A 20571-nucleotide genomic window follows, 5' to 3' on the forward strand; every position below is an offset into this window, starting at 1 on the left:
TGTGTGGTTTTGAGCACTTAAAAAGAAATGCTGTAAGCATGTATTTAGAAATATTGGATTCAGAAAGTTACAAATGGATTGTAATAGTGTCATGAAATTGAAATAAAAAATGATGCCAAGATGGTTATAGTATAACCAAAAGGAGGAGGCAGCAGTTCCCCACTCTATATAAATGAGTGCTCAGGAGGTGTGGTGGTGTTGAGCGCTCAGGAGAGCTCATCTGTTTTTTTGGTCTGCTGTTAGTGCATCTTCTTTTTAATCACACTCTGGGAAATCTTTTTAGTTGAAATTTGCTCTTCTCCGTTTATTTTTATTTTTTTTGAAGTGTTTTGCTTTTTTTACAGATTCCAAAGATGATTTTTTTTGTGATACAACAGGATTAAGCAACAAGAAACTCTAGCAAAGAGTGAGATAGAACCAATGAACCGTATGAAAGCGACTCTTCCTGAACAAGCTCACTGAGTGAGCCTTTCCTCAAACCACATCTGCTGAAAAGAAACTGCAACAAAGAACATGGGCTCCATGTTCTTTGCTGCAACAAAGAACATGGGCTCCATGTTCTTTGTTGCAGTTTCTTTTGGAATGTGCGGCACAGTAAATGCTTCTGACAGCAGCCTGTGACAATAGTTTGAACATTTCTGAAAACAAAGGAGCAACCGATTTATATCCACAAAACATATTTTTGAGCTTCTATCATCCTGTCAAAGGAGCCAGGTTTTGCAGCTATGGCCAGATGTCGCATGGATTGCATAGAAAAGCCCCTTCAGAGCCTCTTTAAGAAGATGGGTAAATCTGTTGGATCCAATCCCTGGTGGTTCCTCATTGCCCCCCTTATTGTCTCTGCAGCTCTGGGAAGCGGGTTTTATTTTACTCAGGACAGAATCTCCAACAATATTGAAGAGGAGTTTACACCTTTTAATGGACTGGCCAAGACAGAGAGGAAGTACTTCAGTGAAATGTTTCCAGAAGATGATTCCATGTTTTCAAGTTTGCGGCAGACCACAGATGGAAACTATGCCACTCTCATAGCTACAAGCGAGACTAATATTCTGACTGTTAAAATGCTTGAAGAAATCCTCATGTTGGACTCTAAAATCAAGAACATGTTGGTAGAATTTGACAAGGAATCATTTAAATATAAGGGCATCTGTGCTAAGGTGATGAAAAACTGCATTTCAAACATCATTCTAGATATCATTCAATACAATGCCGAAAATATAAAAGCTGTCACACTGACATTCCCGTGGTATCACAATGGTAACACAAATTTGCCGTTGTATACAAGTCTGGGGGGTGTGACTCAAGGAGACACTTCAGTTGTTGAAAGCGCTAAAGCTATACAACTCTATTACTATTTAAAAGAGGGCAACAAAACAAAAAATGACCTTTGGTTGGAAAGCTTCATTAGTTTGGTGTCAAATAGCTCCTCACCTTCCCTCCAGGTAAGAACTCACATTTTGTGTTTAAGTTATTATCCTCCCACTTGGTGAGATTGTTCCTGCTCATTCTTTTTCCAATCTTCTAGGTATCATACTCCACCTCAATGTCAATGCAGTGGGAATTTGAGAAATCTCCAGATTCTGTCATCTCTTTATTTTCCATCACCTACTCTATTGCCATCACATTTTCCATCATAACTTGCTGGAGGTCAGAAAAACATAACAGCCAAGCCTGTCATTGAATGTATATTTGACAAATTACTTTAAAGATAAAATAAAATATGAGTTTGTTTTTTCAGGTTGGATAATGTGAGGACGAAGGTGTGGGTGGGGTTCTGCGGCGTTCTCTCTACAAGTCTAGCGGTCGTGAGTGGTTTTGGTTTGCTCTTGTTGGTGGGCCAGCCTTTTGTAATGACAGCTGCCTCCTGTCCCTTCATGATTCTAGGTGAGGCTCTGTTAAACATTCAGGTCAAAGTGTTCAGTTAAGGCAGCAGTTTGTAGAAAATGTTATGCCAGAAAAAGCTTTAGCAAGATTTTCACAGCAGCGATTGTCAACAAGACCTGCATTCTTAAAATAACACTTACAGTTGATTGATTTCAATGTTTTCTAAGAAACTACCATTACAGCTGATGGTAACCCTGTCATTAGTGCTCTCTATCTCCCCTAACCCTAGCCTTGTAGACACTCACACAAACACACACCAATACTCTAAGCCTGAAGTCTTATTTTGTATTTTAAAAATATTCCCCCTCTGACTTTTATCACTAAAGGTATTGGGATCGATGATATGTTCATCATGATCTCCTGCTGGCAACAGACTCGTGTTCTGGACAGCGTGCCAAAACGGCTGGGTGAGACCTACAAAGATGCTGCCATCTCCATTACCATTACCACCCTCACCGATGTGCTGGCTCTCTTCCTGGGCTGCATCACACCCTTTGGCTCAGTCCAGTCCTTCTGCCTCTATGCTGGAATTTGTCTTTGCTTCTGTTACTTCTACAGCCTGACTTTCCTGGGTGCATGCATGGCTTTAAATGGGCAGAGAGAAGCAGAGAACAAGCACTGGATCACCTGCATCGAAGTCCCAAGTGATGCACCAGGGAAATCAAAAGCCTTCTGGTTGTGCTGTACTGGGGGTTGGTACAACAAAGATACTGAAAAAGAGGAAACAGAGCCCATAAGTTCTTTTTTTGAGAAGTTCTACGGTCCATTTCTGACCCACAAAGTGACAAAAGTCTTTGTGTTTGTCCTTTATGCAGGTTATTTAGCTGCTAGTATCTATGGCTGTGTAATCTTAAAAGAAGGACTTGATACTAAGAACCTGGCTTTGGATGATTCTTACATTATCAATTACTACAACCATGAAGAGGAGCACTTCAATGAATATAGCTTCAGTGCAATGGTGGCAATAGAGCAGCAATTCCCCTACTGGGACAAAGACCAACGGAAGCAATTAAATTCTTGTATTTCAAGTTTTGAATCACTGAAATTTGTCAATAACACAATGGCTTGGTTCATTTTCTTTGAAAACTATGCAGAAGCCAATAATAAGCCCATAAGCTCCCAGGAGGATTTCCTAAACAACCTGAAACCTTTCTTAAATTTTGACCCATTCTTAACACAAGACATCCAATGGACTTCAGACGATAAGATTCAGGCATCTCGCTTTTTCCTTCAGACAAAAAACAACGTACCGATGGCAGATATGATGGTGGAGCTCAGGAAAACTGCAGAGGAATGTTCAGTGGAGCTCCTGGTGTACCACCCTTCTTTCATCTACTTTGACCAGTACACTGTCATTTTAAATAACACCATCCAAACCATGCTCACCGCTGTGATCGTAATGCTTGCAATCTCTCTCGTACTCATACCCGATCCTCTCTGCTCACTTTGTGTAGTGTTTGCAATTGTTTCAGTCATCACCGGCGTGACGGGATTCATGTCCCTCTGGGGCGTCAATCTGGATTCCATCTCCATGATCAATCTGGTCATGTGCATCGGTTTCTCGGTAGATTTCTCGGCAGATTTCTCGGCGCACATTTGCTACTCTTTTGTTTCGAGTCCCAAAAGTGACGCCAATGAGAAAGCTATTGAGGCTTTGGCGATTTTGGGTTACCCAGTACTGCAGGGAGCACTGTCCACTATCTTAGGTGTGGTGGTGTTGAGCGTGTCTGGGAGTTACATATTCCGGACATTTTTCAAAATCGTGTTTCTTGTCATTGTGTTTGGACTGTTCCACGGCTTGACATTTATTCCAGTGTTTCTCACGTTGTTTGGGGCCTGTAGCAAGTCACGTTGAGCTGATGCCCAGTGCGTCCATCTGCAGATTTGACATTTCAATTACACTCACGCTAAAACTGTGGATGCCATGCCTTTAACTTATATATATATATATATATATCTATATATATATATATATCTATATCTATATATATCTATATATATATATATATATATATCTATCTATATCTATATATATATATATATATCTATCTATATCTATATATATATATATATATCTATCTATATCTATATATATATATATATCTATCTATCTATATCTATATATATATATATATATATCTATCTATATCTATATATATCTATATCTATATATATATCTATATATATCTATATCTATATATATATCTATATATATCTATCTATATCTATATATATCTATATCTATATATATATCTATATATATCTATCTATATATATATATCTATATATATCTATCTATATATATATCTATATCTATATATCATGTAAAAAAAAAAAAAAAAAAAAGGACTATTGTTTAAAATATAGCAAACCTGTGCGCTCATGCTAAGATACTTTCAGTGTGTGAAAACACACTGAAAGTATCTATATATATATATCTCTATATATCTATATATCATATATATATATCATATATATATCTATATTTGTTCATCTCTAATATTTTAGGCTCTTTATCTAACAATACAAAACACCTTGAGGCAACTGAGGTCATGACCTGGTGCAACATAAATAATAAACAGATTTGAATTGAACTGAATAAAGATTTAATAATTGCTGAGATTTTGGGGGGTGTTTAGTTGTGTCACTTATTACAAGGATGTATATGTAGTGTTGTTTTATGTGCATTTTAAAATAAATAAAGTCACCTGTACACACTTAAGTCTTTATTTGGGTTCCTTTTCCTTTACACTGAGGAGAGATGTACAGCAGAGAGCCATTCAGTGTACACAGCATAAAAGCTTCACTATACATCTATATACAATGTTCCCCTTACACCCCTTATATATACACAGATAAGTTACTCACTAAAAGGCGAACAAACAGAATATACTGTGGCAAACTGGAAAAAAAAATAAAAATCAAACATCAAGATGCACAACATGTTGAAATCAGCGTTCTAAATATGGATTACATACACATTTGGAGAAAGACATTCACTGCTTTGACGTAGATTTGTACAGACAATCTGTGCTGGTAAGTGTTTGATTTGGAGTCATCTTACAATTAAATGAAATTCATTTTCCCCTCACATCTTCTTTCACACCTGGAGAAAAGTACCACAAAACATTTAGCATTGTTTGTCCACTGTGCAATGGAGATTTGTTTACTAAGCAGTCCAGTATGCAGGACCAGACACGGGCTAGAAGCCTTTCGACAGTTAAGCGATGAGAACGGGGACTGAAGCACAATACTGACAGCTGGCCTTTTAGCTTCTCAGAATAACTGCAGAGTCTTTATTTCACAATTTGCATGTACAAGAAAAACTACTATGTCACTGATGAGGCTTCCAAAAGCCAATCTCAAACTTTAATTAAATTATGGCATTATTTTTATTTCAGAACTAAAAGCCTTCCGATCCCAAAGCTGTATTGCTACGCCAAACACAGCCACTTTACGTCACGTGCTTTTCTGAAGCTGAGGGGCAGTTTTTCTTCCATTTGTACGCTTGAAAGAAAAGGGCACAAAGAGTGCACACGAACATTTTAAATATCCACGCTTAGCCAAGGTGCTGAGCCATTGTAGTTCAACTTTATCCTACTTCGGAAGAAAAAAAATTATATAGTAACCTTCAAAAGAAAGCAGCAGGGGAGTAAGATACACTGGAAACACACCTCACAAATATCAGATATGAACACAAACACATGAAGAGAACTGAAACATGAGTAGAGATTCACATATATTCTGGACGCTGTATCAACAATGACCTCTTTGGGTTGATAATATATGTGGCGTATCCAATTGACCAGAAGTGAATCTGTCTGGCTAAAGATTAATATGGTGATACAGCTGAGTTATGAAGAACCCTAAAAGAAATTCAGATGCTGTTATGTTAGCAGTATATATTTACATTCATGTTTTGTTTCCTCCCACCAAGCAATATAATGACCTGAGCAAAATTTTTAATATTAAACATTTAGTCATTCAACCTTTAATCCCATACAGTGAGCCAGTACTGCTGCTTACATGTGAACACGGGGCACTCATGTTTATGCTTTAAATAACAGCACTACTTATCTGGGGATAGTGATGGGATTCTGTGAAGGTGAGACAGCATGAAGGGATGGGATTTTCCCCACAGGAACACTTGTAAAGTGACATTATAAATGCAGGCCTCTGAGTCCATCCTTCCTTTTTCTATCAGTTGACCTCTTAAAATCTACCTCCTCCTCTGCCTGTGCCCAGAGATATTTGGGTCCTCTCAGGGTTCATCTGGTCTCCAGGGTTTTGCCCTCCAGGACCAGCTGAATCTCTTTGGCATCTAGTGTCTCGTACATGAGCAGAGCATCTGCCAGGTTCTTGTGCTCTTTAGCATGAGACTTCAGCAGGGCTTTGGCACGCTCATATGACTCCTGGAGAGAGCAAGAGAAAAGATGTCAGAGAACATAAACAAAATGTAATTTTCTTTTTAAAGAACAGGAGCTGAGTTAGTTTTTAACATTATATAACAGATCACACAGACCTTGAGTAACACTCTGATTTCTTGCTCCACAGCTGCTTGTGTCTCTGGGCTTTGTGCTGCCAGATCAGTGTAGGTCATTATACCCAGCTAAGAGACACACAGGCAAAGGGGATGCTTGAAAAAAAATGAATGTAAGGACATAAAGTCTTTCACTTTGTGCTGCTTTTAAGCAAATATACCTTTTCACACATTCCATATCTGGTTACCATCATCTTAGCAATCCTGGTGGCACTATCAAAGTCGCTTGATGCTCCTGAAGAACAAGAAATGACTCATTCAATCCTACATCATAAATCATTAATTCCACCTTATCCTGCAACTTTCTTCACCTAAGAATCAGTGTGTTTGTACAATCTACCCTCCCAGTTCACTCACTCTCTGGTCACTTCAAGGACATTTTCTTACCAGTTGTGATGTAATCATGGCCAAATATGATTTCCTCAGCTACACGGCCGCCCATGCTGACATCCATCTGGGCCAGAAGTTGAGAGCGAGTCTCGCTCCACCTGTCATTCTCTGGAAGCATGGAGACCTTCAAAGAAGCATTGAAGGTGAAGTTGAGGATGTAGAAGATAAAGTTTTAACCAGGCATTCAAGTTTAAAGTTATGTAGTGAGAGTATGAACCAGCTCCAGCTTTCCTTACATGTCCCAGACTGGGGCCTCTGGGCATGATGGTAGCCTTGTTGATTGGCATCGCATCTTTGGTATAGAAAGCTACAATTGCATGGCCTGATTCGTGGTACGCCGTGATGCGCTTGTTCTTATCATCTATCTCTGCACTCCTTCTCTCTGGGCCTTGAGGAAAAACAAAGAAAAGACCACTGTTCACAGTGCTTGTTCAAAGGGGATCATCTGACTTTCGCGGTGACTTTCGCGGTGTTGTACATCTTTACACCAAACTATCACTCACCCATGAGGATTTTGTCTTTAGCAAACTCCAGCTCCTTCATAGTGACCATGTCTTTGCCATCAACCGCTGCCTTTAGGGCTGCCTGGTTCACCAGATTTTCAAGGTCAGCACCAGAGAAGCCCACGGTGCCTCGGGCAATAATATTGGCCTCGATAGCTGCAGAAATAACAAACAACATCCATGTGGTTATGAAAGGGCATTATAATGAACCTATTCCTCATTAGCAGATTCTAATTTCTCACTTGGATCCACTTTGATCTTCTTTAGGTACCAGTTGAGAATTTCTGTGCGTCCTTTCACATCTGGTTTGGGCACAGTCACTTGCATGTCAAAACGCCCTGGGCGAATCAGGGCACTGCAAGGGTAAAAAGAGATGATAAAGTGCAAGCATATAACTTGAAACACAGCCCGGAGGGTTTAGCTCTTTTTTGTTTGTATTGCCAATTACAACTGATAGAATGAAGACTGTAAACTTTGACATTTCTAAAATGTGAGCAGTGATATTTTCGCTGGGAATAAGAGGCAAAACATACTTATCTAAAGCCTCCGGGAAGTTGGTTGCCCCGATGATGATCACCCCTTCATTTGGTTTAAACCTACAAATTAAGATTTCAAAAATTTAAATGACTCTCATTTAAACCTCAAAAAATATACAGTACCATCATTATGCCACCCAAACCAATCACAAAATCTATCATTCTGTTTGTAATAACACACAACATTTAGCTTTTTGAGAAATCATTTTAGCCGACTTGCTTCCTGAACATTCATAAATGTGAGTTTTGATTTTACAGATTACCCATCCATCTCAGCAAGAAGCTGGTTGATCGTCTGTCTGGAGTAAGGGTGCATAGGAGATTCTATCCTTTTCCCACCCACGCTGTCCAGTTCATCGATGAAAATCACACAGGGAGCGTTGGCTTTGGCCTCCCCTTAAGAAAAGCAGTCACCCAAAAACAAACATATCAAGCAATCAACTTTAAACTCTAAATTAACTAATACAAAAAAAAAAAAAAAAAAAGGATGCTAATAACTTTTTTTTTTTTTTTTTTTTTTAATAAACGCACTGAAGAGATTCCTGATGCGACTCGCTCCCACTCCAACGAACATTTCGTCAAACTCTGAGCCGGAGGCATAATAAAACGGTACGTCTGCCTCTCCTGCCACTGCTCTGGCCAGCAGGGTCTTTCCAGTCCCTGGAGGGCCCACAAGTAAAACTCCTAAATTAAAGAGAGAGGAGAAAATGAGTTTTGAAAGAGTAATGCCAGAGGTCACTGTGAATGTGCCACTGTGAAAAATAACCCACCTTTAGGCAGCTTTCCTCCCAAAGCTGTGAACTTTTGTGGGTTTTTAAGGAACTCCACCACTTCCTGCAGCTCATTCTTAGCTTCTTCGACCCCTTTCACATGCTCAAATGTCACATTTTTCATCTGCACAGGGTCCACGGCTGAGTCCAGGCCTGATGTGGTTCGGAACCGCACTGTCCAAAATGATTAGATTAAAGTTCGAAATCATGCGGCATGTCATGGTTAATCAACTCACACAGACAAACACATTACATGTTAGCCACATCACACAGCAGCACCACTGCAAATGGTTTAGTTGGAACAAGCTTGCTTAGCTTGCAAGTGTTTAGCTCTACTGTTAATATTTTAACTGATTATTAAAATATTAGTACTTTGGAGGCAAATTATTTTGAAACTAAGATCCAGTGTTTGGAGGGAAAGGGGGCCTTTACCCGATATGAAAGGTGTCTTCGAGATGCCATACAGCCCAACGAGAAGCAGCACCAGCAGGATTAGACGAGTCCTCCTAAGTGAGTCTGACGGTCAAACAAGAACATCAGCACAGTTTAATTCTGTATAATGATACCGAGTCTAGGTGTGTTTGTACTGAAACTTGCCTTGAGTTCGCTGTGTCAGGGCTTGAGCTTTCAGGAAACCCTCAGCGAAGCCCCTCTTGAACGCATCCTGCTGTCCATCAGGTATGTTCTTGTTCTTCACCATGCTGTCTAGACTTTCAACTTCTATCCCCTTGTCACGTGTGAGAAACCCCTGCAGTCCAAAGCAAGTCCGGTCAGTACTGCAATCTAAAAGCCTGCATCACTGTTACTCTTGCAAGAACCACCAGAGCCACAGGTTTTACAACTACAGGGACAAGATCAGCAAACCTCTTTCTAATATATATATAAAAAAATATTTCTTTGGTCATCAAGTTAAATTACAAGTCTGCAGGTGTCACAGACTAAACAGATATAAGCTGTCACACATTCCTCAAGTTTTGTGACTGTAAAAGGCAGGCTGTTTTTCATACTCGCTGTGCATTTTATCATGCACATTGATGACAGAAAGTATTAAAAATGTTATACACGTCCATAACATAAGGATTTGGCAATACATGCCAACCTTGTGAATAAACATGTACCTTCATAAAAGATGGCGTGAACCCTTCAGAGTCGGCAGGCCGTTCGAAAGCTGACTGCAGTCGTCTTGTTTTGCTCCTTAAAGTTTTAAAACCTCTGGTCTGAACCAACGCTGAAATAAATCATGCAGACATAAACATAGTAAAGTCATCAGCAACTTTATCAAAAACAGAGTCCAGTAAAATAGCTCTTATCAGTTATGTCAATGGGATGAACAAAATACAGGAAATACTTATAGATCTGAGCTCAGCCATAAACATCACTTAGAATTAACGCCTTTATAACAATTTCAAATAAACGTTTAAAAAGTTCCAGCAGGAGAGCTTGTATAGACGTTTCACAAGTGTATCTAATAAATTGGTCAGTGAGTGTAAATGTATATGTTGTTACAGCTAGAAGTACAACGCAAATGTAAGATATGCTTGCAATGACCCTGTCAGTAATGTCAGCCTGTCTTGCTTTCACATAAACATACAAACCAACTCAGATCATTTATTTGTTGTAACTCAATATGAAGTTAGAGTCTTTCATAAAATTATTGAACTACTTTGTAATCCATGGTTACCTGGCCGGTACTGGAGATCTGTACAGACAGACTGAAGTGGTGAAGGGTGCAGCCTTGAAAACACCGGTGTCGGCACGCGACTCCATGAGAAGCCTGGGGAGAGAGAACAAAGTATAAGTGTCGTTTAAATCATGAGGTAACTGCAGGGCAAACTGGCAGCAGATGCCTTACTGTCTCATTAAGGCCTCAGTCACACAAGCTTAGAGACCAGCTGGCAGTCATTTGGCAACTACTGGTCATAAGAGAAAAGTGTGCATTCATCAAAATGTTGCAAGTGGTTGCTGGCAGTCACCAGGCTTAGAGACCAGTCAGTGAGAAACCTGTAACCACAGAGGCTCACTTCCTTTAAGCAAGGGGGAAAAAATGCATTCCATGTTTGGCTGGCAAGTGGTTGCTGGAGATTGATGGGCGGGAAATTGGTTGCAAAGACATATATGGTGCTGCACGAAAAAGGTTCTTTTGACTGCTTCGGTCACTAACAGGCTGCACAGTTGCTCAAAGTTTGCCTGGAAGATGAACTAAAAGTGATGGCACCAATCTGCTAGAAACCCAAGCATGAAGGTTTCTGATGCAACCGATTTCACCAGGGGAAAGTACATTTTTCCCTCGCAACCTGAAATTGCAATAGGGTTGCTAACTGGTTTGTCGGCCTGTGTGACAATCATTTAGTAGCTACACTAATCAATCTGATGTGAGATAGAGATATATTGAGATACATCTTCCTCACCATGCTTATTGTGGAAAAAGGAATGTGTGGAGAGATGCGAGGTCCTCCAGGCCGTCTGACCACTAAATGCAAGTGGTGCTTCCTGTGGGCTCAAGTGTGGCAACACACGAGTCACCAGCTCATCCAGCTGCTGCGTTCCCAGATCTGATAAACCCAGCTCCCGTAAATTCCACACAGACTGTAAACAAACAAAGTACATAGCTTTTTTTAATAACATTGAGCATGCAATGTTTTCGTTATTGCTCAGAACATTAAAGCAAGTGTCAGGATATGCACTTGTACAGCGAGTACCTCGGCACAGTGTAGTTCTGGGTCTGCAGCACGCTCCTTATGTTTTCTTGATTTGCAGGAGGCACTGCTGCTGCTCCCCACTGAGCTTTTCAGAGAGTGGAGGACGTTGATGAGGTGACTCAGGGGTACAGTCACCTGTGGTCATTGCAATCAGTTGGTGAATGACTAGCACGTTGTGAATATCAAAAGATACACTTACAAGCTGAAGGCTGCTCATATTGAGACTGGTGACGATGTAGACAGATTACGTTAACTAGCCGGTGTTGCAAAGTTGGATGGCATAAACAAACACAAACATAGCTACATATAGGCGATTGACAGATTAATTAATGACAATCGCTCAATGACGCAGTTTACTATTTGACACACAACTAAGGACACAGCGGAGACTGGGAAACTATCATTAACGCGCTAGCCAAAACTTCTCTCAACGACCCACGTTGCTTATTTTACTTTAACTACGGGAAAACAGCAGATAACTGGTGTGGCAACTTGTCCACCGATGTAAATGCACAGTTCAAAATAAACTACAACGAAAGACAGCAGGGGGAGTCATACAAACATGCTAAGGTTAAGCTAGCTTACTAGCACGTTCAAGTGAACCAAAAGAACAAGAGCGCTACTATTAGCTTGAGCTAACTTATCCTGCTTTCTTACCTGAGGCTGGACCGTCGTTGACAAGGAAAACATATTTAATTGTCACCTGTGCAAGACCCCAGTTAAGCTATATGCAAGTTATATGACTGTCCCTGAGAGTTAAAGGTCCGTGTTTGCGGCAAGAAGTGACAGCAGAAAATAACCCGGATATGACCTCCGCCATGTTGTGACAAATTTTGTATCCCGGTCGAAATTTGACTCCCTTTTGTGGTCACGCTAAAGTACCTATTTATTTATTTTTAAAGAAATGTCCACATTGTTTTGCCCAATCTTGAGATGGAAATGAATCAAGCATAACTTTCAACCACTAAAACTGATTTAGCTGTTCCGGAATGAAAGCATATAACTGTAAAAAAAAACACAAAAGACATAATAGTAATACGCATAAAAGTAAACGCACTTTACGGGGTTTTTTCAGCTTTTGTAAAAAAGTAATTTTGAAAATTCGTGGATAATAACAATAACATATTTCAGCTTTTTTTTTTTTTTTTAATAGCTTGCACATTCTGGTGGATTAACCGCTACAGAAAAATACAAAAATATTTTAGTAACTACTCACCCTGATAAATAGAAATAAGAAAACACTCTTGGAAAAAACTCACAGCCTCTCAAATAAGCATCAACATCATTAAAAATTTGATTGTTCTAAGAATGTCTTTATTACATTTGCAATGTGCTTCATATGCTCATATTTTACAACTGTAAGCATTATCCTTACGTAAACCAAACAGTATTCTTCATTGTCTACTTAAAACTGGCAAGAAACAAGAATGTTTATATAGATATGTGGACTGTCTGCACTCTTCTCAGTTGTTTTTTTGTTTTTTGGTTACTATAGCAGTAAAGCTATAAAATAAATAGTCTGACACAAAAATAATAATGTTTCTCACATCAAGTGTGTTTTTGACTTTAAAAGAAACTCTCCTAAAATATGTATCTATTCAAGACAACACATATAAAAGACCAATGTCCTTGTAATTACATTACAGTACATGTAATGGAACACTCTAGTTTGAGGGGAAAAACTAATTAAAATATAAAATGTACAATAAATAACTGGGAATGAGAATCTCTAAAACTCTTTATCGCTTGAAGTCTACAGCTATTGCATGACAATGAACCGTGAATTAACTTCACAAGTTATGCAAAGGTTCTGGAAATCTCCTCGTCATATATAAGATCACCACCTCATGACAGACTAACTGGAGCAAAGAAACTGGGCCAGCACTGGTGATGCATAAATCAAACCCTTTTCTTAAATACCTCAAAAGTCTGCTTCAAGTTAAAACGCTACACTACATCGCCAAGTTTCCAACCATCCGTTCATCTAAAACAGCCTTTTAAATTTCTACCGATGCCTCATTGCACTCTGCATCTGATTTTAGCTCAAGAAAGCCACAAAACCCCCAAAAAGTGCATCGTTTTCATCCACAGTTCATCTTCTTTGATCGATGTTGATAGTTGCCAGTAGTAGTAATAGACAATTCACGGTATGTTGCTGTGAGGAGAAAAGCAGAAACTGAATTTTAGTTGTGTTTCATTGTGGTCATAAAACAAGAAGAGTCATCCCTCACAACAAACCCAAATTATCTCCAAGAGACTTTTTCTCACCTTCTCTTTCGTTGTAAGTAAAGGTGGACAAGCCAGTGGGTGATAAGAGGCCAGAGTGCGGTGAACACGACTGTGAGTGGGGAGAAGTCACAAGGCCACCACGATGGTCTCAGGAACTTAAAAGAAAAATCAGAAATAAAAAAACAAGAGGGATAAAGGCACTCTGATTTCCCAGTGGAACTGAAAAAAGCCTCTAACTTCCACTTTGAAACAGTTCAGAGAGCACAAGGACTGCTAAAACACTGTTTTAATACAACATAGTGACATCAGCAGGTTTTTATGACAACACACTGATCTCTGACCTTTGACCTATGACCTTGAAATTGCGTATTTTATTATCTTTGCACAGAATTGGCTGAAATCTTTGATTTCTGTGGACTGTGAAAACTTGAGATATTATGATATATTCACATGTGTGAAACTTTCTGGCATCATTGTGAGGTCGTAGGGCACTGTATTGAAAAAAACAAAAAGTGCTGTACAGCTCTGTCCATTCACCTTCATATCATATATTACTCACTATGGTTTACTGAATTGTTTTATTCAACGTTAACTTTAACCACGGGCACTAACAACGAAGGCTAAGGTCAAATGTTTAGCAAACCGAGGTACTCATGTCCTCAAGGCCTCGTATATTGTTGTGAAGTTTGAAGATGATTTATTAAAACAATGCAGGTAATATAAAGTTTTTACTGATTTTCACATTTTGTGTGACTTTGAGCTTGACCTGATTTTCACCAAAATTAAATCAGCTCGAGCTGTTACTGCTATCGACTGTCACACAAAATTTGAACATGATATGCTGAAAACTATGGATGCTAGAGTGCTAACAAACAAACAGACAGGCAAACAAACCACTCTTCAGGGAGAGTATAATAACAGGTCATGCTTCATAGCTGAGAGCAAAAGAGCTTTTTAATGAGCACCTGTCTTGGTACAGTTACAGAGTCCCCCCGCCTTGGCAAAGATGATCTTGACTGAAAGAAAAGAAAACATGAAAATTAAAAAAAATGTTAAAGAAAACATCCTTAGAATCAGTGATTGTCTTGAAGGGAATGAAAATAAAATCAATTTAGAATTTGTCGATTTTAATTTAATTTTTTATGACTTAAAAAAGAGAAAAACTGTGACAAAAAGTTCCTTAATTGCACCTAAACAAGTGGCCACATGTCTGGTTGTTCACCTGTGACTTGGTCAGCTCCTCCAGAGCATGCAGCCTGTACAGCACATTGGCCATGTCACACTGCAGTCTCAGCAGAGCAGTGGCTATTTGCTCATTGATGCTTCCCCTGGTAACACTGCCAGGATGCAGTCTGCTCGGTGACACACAGCAGCAGGTGGCATTTACGCTCACACATGGCTCAGCGCTGCAGGTAGCCCTCGGTAACTGAGAACCTGGAAGGAGAACCAGAATACATACAGACTTTATGGAATGGTAGGGAGGGTATCTCATTTATTTAAATGCTCAGGAGAATAAACGGGGGAATACATTGTGAGAGACTGCTAAATCGGGGATTCAGCATCATCTGCAGTAATCTCACCTCTCCCTGTTCTTGACAAGGAGCTGTTGTGTTTTCTTGGACTAATCCCTTCTTTAACATCTCCTGTGAGGACATGATCTTCTCCATCTATCAGGGTGGTGTTGCTCTCAAACCAGACATCCCTTTGCTTCATCGAGCCAGCTCCTGATCCCTGTGAGAGGCCTTTGGACGTGGACAGCCGCTTAGCAGGAAAATGAAGAGCATCATCACACTTCGTATGGACGAAATATGAATAGCTCATGCGATGGACTATTTTTATTTGGAAAGCATGTTTCGCACCACACCTCATCCGTGGCTAGGTGCTCCATGGAGTCACAGAACTCTTCATTATCTGAGTCAGTGGATCGGTGGTTCTTCTCAAGAATAGCATCGTTATGATCTAAGGCACAAAAAAAGAAAGAGAAGCGCATGTCCAGCATTGTAAATTGTGCCTAAAACCTACATTTTTAAATTACAGGCTAAAGAGAACTATACTGTACAATTTGACAGCAATTTACAGATGATGTCTTATCAGATATTTTGGTTTTCCATATCCAGCATGCAATCCAATACAGAATGTTAGCATTTCTATGTAATCTTACCAGTCAGATGTCCATTAACATGCATGTATGGGTTATACTGTACACTGGGCTCTAAGGTACATGCCAGCTCTTCCTCCTCCACATCGCTGTTGAGGGAGCTGTTGGTGAAGGAGGACACACTGGGCTCCACACTGCTGCAGGAGCCTTTAGTGTCAGACAACCTCCACCTCTTGTCCTCCACCATTAACAGCCGTGGGTCAGGACTCCAGTCTGACATAACACAAAGACATGGACTATGGGAAAGAATTATGAAAATACTTTTTCTTTATCTGATAGAAATGCTGTGTATTATTTATACGTTTTTCCTTATTTTCTGTGATATGTAATAATAATGGATTGCATTTATATAGCGCTTTTCGGGACCCTCAAAGCGCTTTACAATTCCACTGGTGAATGGCCTGGCCGGTGGCCTGTATTTGTACAGCGCTTTACTAATCCCTAAGGACCCCAAAGTGTGAAGGCAAGCTACAGTTGTAGCCACAGCTGCCCTGGGGCAGACTGACAGAGGTGAGGCTGCCATATCGTGCCATCGGCCCCTCCGGCCATCACCAGTAGGCGGTAGGTGAAGTTACTTTCCCAAGGACACAACGATCGAGACTGTCCGAGCCGGGGCTCAAACCGGCAACCTTCCAATTACAAGACGAACTGCCAACTCTTGAGCCACGATCGGCCCACATATATACCTACTGTGACAATGGTGGGTAATCATATTAACACCAAAAATGTCTTAATATGATCAGTACAAACCTCCGCTCACTTCATGGTGTTTATGAGGGGCAGCCAATCAGAAAACGTTGACTTACAGTGAAGGGGATGGGAGATATAATGGTTTCAGACTGAGGGTTACACCGAGGCACGCAATAAATATTATGTAGATCTGTGAATCGTGCAAAGCTATTATAACCTAGTCGTCTTGAGTTTAAAACTAAAAATATGGAACTGGAAAAATCCCATCCACGTGTGTCTTGCATCCTTTAAATATTCAACATTTCATGATTTTTTTGTATTTTTCCTGGAAAGAAAAGGGGGAAAAAATTCCCAAAAAATCTCAGCTAATGGTCTTATCTAATACTTGGCAAAAAGGGTTTATGGGATCCCAAAGAGAAGACTTAATAGCTGCACTGATTTCCTGCTAAACTCATTAAAACAGGCAAACACATAAGGAAAGTTAGGAGAGAAGCAATTATTTGGCTGTATGTTGCCTCTACAACAACACAAACCAGCACCTCTGTCAGCCCATGACCCAAACTACACTGTACCTCTTTCCTCCTCCTTGTCTTCATGGTCCGCATTGTGTCCTTCATCCCCATTTTCCTCTTCCTCACTTCTCCTCCATTCACTACTTCCCTCATTTCTCTCCACGCCACTATTCTCCTCGCTACTGACACTCAAGTCTCGAGCACTGTTGTCGTTTTCGTTTTCGTGGAGGTTCTGAATATCATCCCACAGATCCCCATACCCTGAACAGTGAGGGAAATGCTGTTGATTAATTCAAAAATTGCATATAGATGCACAGCAAAAATCTGCACAACAGAAAAGCCACACAGGAAACTTGACATCACTTCACGGGGTCTGCACACTGTAACAACGCCACAATGCGAGCCAACAGACCAACACGCCTTACCACAGCACATACTAGACATGACAAAAAAGCACAAGAAAATCTGCTCTAATTTTTTATTTTTTTACAGCTCATACAGCTTAATGCAGAGACGATTTTCACTCAGCTGCAACAGCAATGAAAGCAACGTAACTAAACTAAAAAACTCTATCAAGTCTACAGCCATCGCAAACACCAAGGACTTGCCTTCCATTGTTGGCTTCTTAAAAGGTTTAACCAGCTCATCTAGGGATAAAAAAAACATGTAAGACATGCATTAAGAAAAAAAAAGATCACCATATCACCCCATCTGAGCAGCGCTGCTATCACCTGCAGGCTACTGTGTTTTCATTTCCTTTGACGTGCCTTCACATGTGGACTAAAAGCCACACGAAACCCCTCAAAACATTTACAGTCACTTAGCAACAGGGTCATTACAATGTTTAGCAGATAGATGAGTGTTTCAAAATCGATACTGGGAAAATGAGAGAGAGCACCATCACAAATTTTCGATATGACATTAACAGAAACTTGTTCGTTATTTGGCTTTCAGTACATATCACATTGAAGTTGGATGAAAATGTATTTAGATTTAATCTCTGTGAAAGCTCTTGTTTTAAAGAAAATCAAGTGTGTGTGTATGAGAAGCTGTAAACTAAATATATGCCTAATATATGCAAAACGTTGGTTTCTACAGGCCTCCAAATCTGCTGTCAGAGGCCGACAGCCAAACATTTTAGGGACTGCAAGCATCCATCACTTTATATGAACTTTAATTGATAGTCCACAGTCACGGAGCCGCCAAACCAGACACTTACCTTAAAGATGTGAAGGATCCAGCTCAACTAGTTTTCTAGATAACGAAATTTGACTGAATTTATTTATTTTGCAAAATTTGATGAATTGAGATGGAATGCCGTCATGTCATGACACCATACTGATCAGAAACACGACAACTTGAGAATACTCCATAGGCATGTTTCCAGGCTTGCTTTACCCGCATGTTGTGCAAAGGGCCTGGTGAAGGGTCTCCTGTCCACCTCATTTTCTTCAGCCTCCTCTCCCTCTACCTCTGTGTAGAAATTTCCCAGCATCTGTACCAGGTCAGACACATCTTCTGAAATTGGCACAGTCTCCAGAATCTGAAAACACACATACAAATTTGATAAATCAACAGAAAGGCTCTTTTGATTCGGGAGCATTATGGTACAAATGCATGCAAGTTGAGGCAAACAACAGTGCCAATAAGATACTTTACATTTTGCAAGAGAAGAGTTGTTTAACACATCCCTCGACTAAATGCCCGCGCTTTTCTGAGCACGCCAAGTCATTTATTCAAAGCATGATGCCACGAGTGTTTATTATTCTGTGTGCTGCTTCTATTCAGCCCCAGTTTTGCCTGAAAGGACTTACCAGCTGGATGTTCTCAATATAACTCTTCATGGCTTCCTCCTTTGTCATATTTCCTAAAGAGCTCCATGCATCCCTGAGAACACAAAGTCATAGTTCAAAATCAACTGAGGCTGTGAAGTTGAAGTATTTTCTGTGTTTGTGCAACAGTATACGGGGGAGAACTAAGTGCATTTGGCTCCATAGTAAAATAGCCATGCAGTGGCCATACGTGCCACAGGGGAGGGACCCCGATAGTAAAAACTAGTTGGGGTATTATGGGTCCATATTAGAAATGCATATACCATTTAGCTTTTCCATGGGTGTCCCAGAAGCCGGTTGGTCTGGAAATGTTGCACGGCCCCATAGTGGCCTGCTTATGGTAACTGTAGAACATCAGCATCATGTCATCAGATGGCTGAAAAGTACCTAAAAAAATAAGGAAACAACAGAAAGGCAAGCTCAGGCTTTGTGTGCAGTAAACCAGTAACACACAATGTGGCAAAGATGCATGAAGTGTCTGATTCGGTTAATCAGCTCTCATCCCTGTAGCAGCTTTGGGGTCAGCCAAGTGTGAGTGACAGCTCTTAAGTGCAACACATGTAGGTCAATCACACAGAGGGAACAAACAAGCCCAGTGAGGACAGATTTTACACTCCACAGCTGATCATTGAGCACTCGAGTTCAACCATTTTCTACTTATTTTCCCACACGGGCTCTATGGCAGATTTTAATAAGTCATCACCTTCTTCGGGCAAACTCCGGACCACTTTAACTGCCGCAGCAAATTTCGCCTCCAGGCTGTGCTTGTCCTCCTCCTGCGCCATGCCGAGTCCACTGAAGGATGACATGAAGGAGTCCTCACATCTTGAGCAAGAAATTGAAGCAATTAATGAAAAAAAAAATCAGAAAGAGCTGAAGGGAGGGGGTGACACAGTTTGTTCACCACTGCACCTTGCTGGCACCTGTCCTGTATTTGTAAAAGGCCAGCTGCTTTCTCTCTAATCTGGGATTTTGAGATGAAATTGTTCTATAAAATTACCCTCGTCGTTTTTTTTCGTTCAGCGATAACAGACTATATTCTCCGAGTGAAATGCATTTTTCTGTGGTTCATTTGCTCACTCACCATCAAGTTCACATTGGCCGGTAAGATAATTATTTCATTAGCCCGGTGTCTGTCTGCAATATGCAGCAAAAAAGCCAATCTGCTCCGGTCAAGGATGAGCCAAACACGCAACGTTTGAGCCTTAAACACGTCTGGGTGATGTAGTTTTATTCAGTAAAAAAAACTGCAGATAGTAGTGCACATCTCAACGCTTAAGCATTCAAATCCCACAAACCTCTCTGAGCGGAGCTTTAAACCGAAGTGGTGAGTGGGAAATGTAGGAATCTGCGTCTAGGTCTCTTTTTTGTCCAGGCAGCAAAAGAAAATAGTTCTCTTTCTCTTTTCTTAAAATTAAACTAAACCTATAAAGGATATTGTCAATGCTGATGATTCAATAAGACACGTTCTGTTATTTTGTAAACACATCAGATTAGAGTTTTATAGCGCCTATTCCCAGACTGTCTTGTAGAATTTAAGCTATATATTTTTATTTTTATGTGCTCCAGATAAAAATATTTCTATATTTTTCATAGGCCTGTTTTTAAATTAGTGTTTGATGGATGTTAATGTTGCAAAATGGGTTGATAATGGTGATGTATAAACAAAATATATTAATTTCAAGCTAACGCTGTTTCTCTTTGACTGTTTGTGTGTGTGAGGAAAGAAGAATTTAAAGATGTGACACGTGTCTACATGAGACCTTATAACCTTATTAATAATATATAATAATATGTTAATATATTGTAGTTAAATACAAGCTAAAAT

The 20571-nt window shown here is 40.0% G+C and overlaps 3 protein-coding genes across 5 annotated transcripts; 1 reads left to right on the forward strand and 2 right to left on the reverse strand.

Annotated features, from left to right (window-relative positions):
- The first annotated feature begins 725 nt into the window (after positions 1-725).
- Positions 726-3785, forward strand: ptchd3b (patched domain containing 3b). The gene is made up of 4 exons (XM_085253221.1): positions 726-1442; positions 1526-1647; positions 1739-1884; positions 2211-3785. The coding sequence occupies exons 1-4, from the start codon at positions 726-728 to the stop codon at positions 3737-3739; spliced, it is 2514 nt and encodes an 837-aa protein (XP_085109347.1). The 3' UTR covers positions 3740-3785.
- Positions 3786-4595: 810 nt separating this feature from the next.
- Positions 4596-12250, reverse strand: yme1l1b (YME1-like 1b). Its single transcript, XM_085255009.1, has 18 exons — positions 11980-12250; positions 11323-11457; positions 11032-11209; positions 10305-10397; positions 9742-9851; positions 9221-9371; positions 9056-9139; positions 8624-8797; positions 8385-8537; positions 8117-8249; positions 7851-7913; positions 7560-7672; positions 7318-7473; positions 7051-7202; positions 6812-6938; positions 6586-6659; positions 6407-6493; positions 4596-6296 (listed from the first exon to the last, which is right to left on the reverse strand). The coding sequence occupies exons 1-18, from the start codon at positions 12010-12012 to the stop codon at positions 6153-6155; spliced, it is 2160 nt and encodes a 719-aa protein (XP_085111135.1). The 5' UTR covers positions 12013-12250; the 3' UTR covers positions 4596-6152.
- A 364-nt stretch (positions 12251-12614) lies between these two features.
- Positions 12615-19972, reverse strand: LOC146554045 (acyl-CoA-binding domain-containing protein 5-like). Of its 3 annotated transcripts, none has more exons than XM_085254969.1 (14): positions 19828-19972; positions 19447-19568; positions 19007-19130; positions 18726-18798; positions 18310-18454; positions 17520-17558; positions 16972-17172; positions 15713-15922; positions 15416-15510; positions 15132-15312; positions 14774-14985; positions 14517-14567; positions 13591-13706; positions 12615-13477 (listed from the first exon to the last, which is right to left on the reverse strand). In XM_085254969.1, the coding sequence occupies exons 2-14, from the start codon at positions 19550-19552 to the stop codon at positions 13465-13467; spliced, it is 1566 nt and encodes a 521-aa protein (XP_085111095.1). In that variant the 5' UTR covers positions 19553-19568; positions 19828-19972; the 3' UTR covers positions 12615-13464. The 3 variants fall into 3 exon arrangements, with proteins under 3 accessions (XP_085111095.1, XP_085111096.1, XP_085111098.1); XM_085254970.1 differs by having other exon boundaries at positions 19447-19538; positions 19828-19937; XM_085254972.1 differs by lacking the exons at positions 16972-17172; positions 17520-17558.
- Between the last annotated feature and the right edge of the window lie 599 nt (positions 19973-20571).

This window comes from Mchenga conophoros, linkage group LG18 (genome assembly GCF_057382185.1).
Source record: "Mchenga conophoros isolate Kocher_MC1m ecotype Shallow Benthic linkage group LG18, M_conophoros_male_GT1.1, whole genome shotgun sequence".
Classification (NCBI taxonomy): domain Eukaryota; kingdom Metazoa; phylum Chordata; class Actinopteri; order Cichliformes; family Cichlidae; genus Mchenga; species Mchenga conophoros.

What these genes read in the sequence shown, in the direction of transcription:
- ptchd3b (XM_085253221.1), top strand. Translation starts at nt 726, where the DNA reads ATGGCCAGATGTCGCATGGATTGCATAGAAAAGCCCCTTCAGAGCCTC. An exon ending in TCCATCATAACTTGCTGGAG is followed by an intron (nt 1,648 to 1,738) that starts GTCAGAAAAACA and finishes TTGTTTTTTCAG; the next exon opens with GTTGGATAATGTGAGGACGA. An exon ending in CTGTCCCTTCATGATTCTAG is followed by an intron (nt 1,885 to 2,210) that starts GTGAGGCTCTGT and finishes TTATCACTAAAG; the next exon opens with GTATTGGGATCGATGATATG.
- yme1l1b (XM_085255009.1), bottom strand. Translation starts at nt 12,012, where the DNA reads ATGTTTTCCTTGTCAACGACGGTCCAGCCTCAG. An exon ending in TCGCATCAGGAATCTCTTCA is followed by an intron (nt 8,250 to 8,384) that starts GTGCGTTTATTA and finishes GCTTTTCTTAAG; the next exon opens with GGGAGGCCAAAGCCAACGCT. An exon ending in GAGGCCCCAGTCTGGGACAT is followed by an intron (nt 6,939 to 7,050) that starts GTAAGGAAAGCT and finishes GCTTCTTTGAAG; the next exon opens with GTCTCCATGCTTCCAGAGAA.
- LOC146554045 (XM_085254969.1), bottom strand. Translation starts at nt 19,552, where the DNA reads ATGTCATCCTTCAGTGGACTCGGCATGGCGCAGGAGGAGGACAAGCAC. An exon ending in GCCCTTTGCACAACATGCGG is followed by an intron (nt 17,559 to 18,309) that starts GTAAAGCAAGCC and finishes TTTTATCCCTAG; the next exon opens with ATGAGCTGGTTAAACCTTTT. An exon ending in TAAGAAGCCAACAATGGAAG is followed by an intron (nt 17,173 to 17,519) that starts GCAAGTCCTTGG and finishes CTCACTGTTCAG; the next exon opens with GGTATGGGGATCTGTGGGAT.